We start from the raw sequence: 3,692 nt of genomic DNA on the forward strand, positions 1-3,692 counted from the left end.
CCTCCTGGGGTTTTATGTCCATTTCCTTCACCAGGTTAGGGAAGTTTTCCATCATTCTTTCTTCAAACAGCTGTTCAACATCTTGATTTTCTTCTGTTACACCAACAGATGAATATTTGGAGCCTTAATAGTGTTCCATATCCTCCTTAAATTATTTTTATAGTCTTGGCATCTTGTTTCTTGCCATTATGATTGAGTATCCTGATTGGCTTTCCTATCCTCTAGATACTAGATAAGGCATTTGATCCTCTTCTTTATTCACTTTGTTTATTCCTTTGTTTATTCCATTTAATATACTTCTCGTCTAAGATAATGTGTTCTCCATTTCAGACTGTTTCCCTTTTATAATTTCCATTTCCATTTTTATAACTTTGTTAGAGTTCTCTACACTTCCCAAAAGTTCACTGAGCATCTTTATAAGTAGTGTTTTGAACTCTGCATCTGTTAGATTACTTGACTTCATTATATCTGGATCTCTGTTCTGTTCTCTCATATGGTTTCTGCTGCTTTGTCCTCCCATTTTGGTTGCCTTTCCACATCTGTTTCTATGCACAAAGCAAAGCTCCTAAGTATCCCTGTCTTATTAGTGTGGGTTTGTGAAGTAGGTGTCCAGTGGCACAGTCCTGAGAGGAGTTCAACTGCAGGCCAAATTTAGCTCAAGCCTCTACCCCTCTGGGGCCGCCTGTTAAAATTCAGCAAGCAATCCACAGATGCTGTGCTTATAGTTGCCTCAAAAGATCACACCAGAAACCGAGGCCAGCTGCCTCTACCAACGTGAGTCTCAGCAAGAAGCACCTGACTCGCTGAGGATACACTTGGATGTGGCTTGGGTGGGGCCACGAGTTGGGGGAGGCGGGGTTTCAGGGAATCCTCTGGGAGGAGCGACCTCTGTTATCCAGTTTGATGATGTCACAGCAATGGCGGCACTGTGTCGGCCGCACTGGTAGTGGGTAGGGCTCAACAGGGAATGATGGATACTGCCGGCACTTCTGTACCTAGCGAGTCTCACCGTGGCCCTCACTCCAACAATGCTCCCTGCGCACAGCCAATTGGGCACTGGTGCTTAGAGCAAGCAAGCAGGTCTGTCACCACGAAAATCCGCTAGTGGATGCGGCGCCTTTAAGAGGCTCTGCCACTGCCGCAGCCTCCGTCTCACTCAGCTGCTTGGGACCTGGCAGCCCTGCGTCCTCGCCCCGTCCTACCTTCTGCCATTGCAGGGAGCTTTCTTGGATTTCTCCGTAGTTGTATGGCTTGTTCACCTAGATCCCAGGCAATTTTTCCTTGCTTCTGCTCCTTGTTTCCATCACAACTTTGATTTGGTCGCCAGAGGAATGAACAGAGCCTCTATCTTGGGGGGAGAAGCTATTACATTCTTTTTTTTAAGAATTTTTTGTTCTGTTTTGTTTTTTCCACTGAAACATGTTTCTTTTAAATCAAGGGTAGGGGGAGAAAGCAGCCATATTTTTAAGACTTAAGTTTGGTGTCCTCTAGCTTCTGCCCTCCCTGACACCCTCTCAGATGAGCTACAAGAACCTCTTTTTAGTCCCTGGGGGTGGGAGCAGCAGAATTAGGGTCCTTGGTAGCCCCCAAATGCTTGCCCTACCTCTCCAGGCCTCAGGTACATCACCCTCACCCATTCCCAAGCCCAGCCTTGCTGGGAGGCTCGTGGAGATTCCTGCAAAGGCAACACATGTTCGCCTTGAGTGCCTCGGCTCTGGAGTCAGCAGGTCCTCATCAGCTGGTACCATCACTTAAAAACAGCAAGCTCTTGCTTCCCTCCTCTACAAAGTAGGGGTTCCTGAGACTTTAAATGAAAGAGGCCATAGGGCCTGGGACATAGCAGATGTCTGAGACACAGGAGGGGCTATTCACAAGGTCCCTTTCAGATGCCAGGGACAGAAGCCCAACTCCAACTAGGTTAAACCAGACAGGTGAGTTTATGGAGCTGGAAGGTCCAGAGGTGGATTTCAGACACAGCTGGATCCAAGAGAACATTTGCCACTCACTCATGCTTTCAAGGAAGCTCTCTGTGCTGGGCTAGGAGGTCTCTGGGCCCCTAAAGGCACAGACCATGGCTCGGAAGTGCTGGCTCATCTCTCTAATGAGGTATTTCTCTCCCCAGTGTCTGTGATTGTTCCTGACTGTTCAGCTAATCCTTTTCACATGTCTGAGGATGTGGATTTCTTCTTGCTCAGAGATCAGGAGCGGAATAAGTCTCGCTCAGTGAGTATCTAGGACCAAGGCCTGCCCCCAGCTCTTTCCTCCCTCACATAAGCAGCAGTCAGATTTCTGTAGAACATTTTCCTCAAGTCACTCTCTCACTCTAGAACAGTAAATGACTCACCATTTCATACAAAACCAACTCAAAACTCTACCTGGCTCTCAAGTCTCTGACCTTTTCCACTATCTTACCCAATTTCATCGCCACTGTGCTTGAGCCTTTGTCAGGGTGAGCTCCTTGGAGCTGCTGTGGCCACAGCCTCAGCCACCACACCTTAGCTTCTGCTGTCCCTTGCATGAAATTCCATTCCCTCCCGAGGATCTCTCTGTCCTTCAAGGCCCCTCTCAGACCTCAGGGATCCTCTCACCTTCCGTAGGGATCCCTCTCCCAACTGCTCTGGCCTTGCACAGTCCCCTCACTGGAATTTTTAGAGGTCAGATATGAACACAGACATGTACACATGAGCACATACACATATACATGCCCCTCAGCAGTGCCTGGGAGTCCCAGGGCCAGCTCTGACCCTCAGCCTGCACCTTCTCTGTACTCCAGCATAGTCTCTTTTGCCTCTCCATCCCAAGAGCCTAAGTGTCTAGACATCCTCCTCTCCCACCACCACAGCACGGCCAGAGCAAGCAAGCCTCACTGCAGCCAGGCTCAGGCAGGGCTCACCCAGTACACATCTTCCCTGGGAATTAGCCAGTGTGTTTCTGGTCATACTTTCATGGCCAGTGTCCCAGGCTCCCTCCTGAGCTAACTCTGTCCACCTCAACTCAGGGCTCAGCATCTGAGATTCTGCAGAGCAGTGGCTCCCACTATAACTTCATTCAGTAACCAGCGACACTGGTGGAAATGCACATACTCCAGCCCCACCCTGTACCTCCTGCCTAGTAACTCTGTGTGAGCCACCATCCGTCAATATTTCCCCGCCTCCTGCCATGCTGTGCACCCATTCATGCCCTGGAAGGAGGCGCTCACAAAAAGCCACACTGAAGAGCTCACACTTACCCGAATGTAAGACACCGAAAACACAAGCTTTCTCTGACCCTGACTTGGAGATCTTCTTCTTTCCTCATTAGTACAGGATTGGATTTTCTTCTCCTACCATGGCTCTGTTTTTGGGCTTTCTCTGCCTTCCTCCAAAAGCACCCCCAACATCACATTCCTACCCCTAGGCAATACAGCACCCAACCTCACACACCTGCCTCCACCCCAGCGGAACCCCACAACTCCACACTCTTCTCCCCCAACACAGTGCCCAATTTCACACTCTTCCCCCAACCCAGCAGAGCCCCCCAACCTCACATTGACCCCAAGCAGCCGCCCAATGTGTTCTAAATGCAGACCTTCTGCCACTGGGATTCTAGTAGATGACATTTTCTGGTGACATTATTATATAGGGATGTGCAAACTAGTGGCCTCCTCCTGGATCCCTCCGAAGCTAGTTTTTCCCTAAGCAGTGTTGTTTAGA

At 49.3% G+C, this 3,692-nt stretch overlaps 1 protein-coding gene across 1 annotated transcript in view; it reads left to right on the plus strand.

The window, feature by feature from the left end:
• CFAP100 (cilia and flagella associated protein 100) overlaps positions 1–3,692 on the plus strand; it is a 45,733-nt gene that overhangs the window by 16,946 nt on the left and 25,095 nt on the right. The window contains exon 4 of the mRNA XM_025046476.1: positions 2,123–2,223. Coding sequence (XP_024902244.1) covers positions 2,123–2,223 — 101 coding nt within the window. The remainder of the gene's footprint in view (positions 1–2,122; positions 2,224–3,692) is intronic.

This window comes from Pteropus alecto, unplaced genomic scaffold, assembly GCF_000325575.1.
Source record: "Pteropus alecto unplaced genomic scaffold, ASM32557v1 scaffold124, whole genome shotgun sequence".
In the NCBI taxonomy this organism is placed as follows: domain Eukaryota; kingdom Metazoa; phylum Chordata; class Mammalia; order Chiroptera; family Pteropodidae; genus Pteropus; species Pteropus alecto.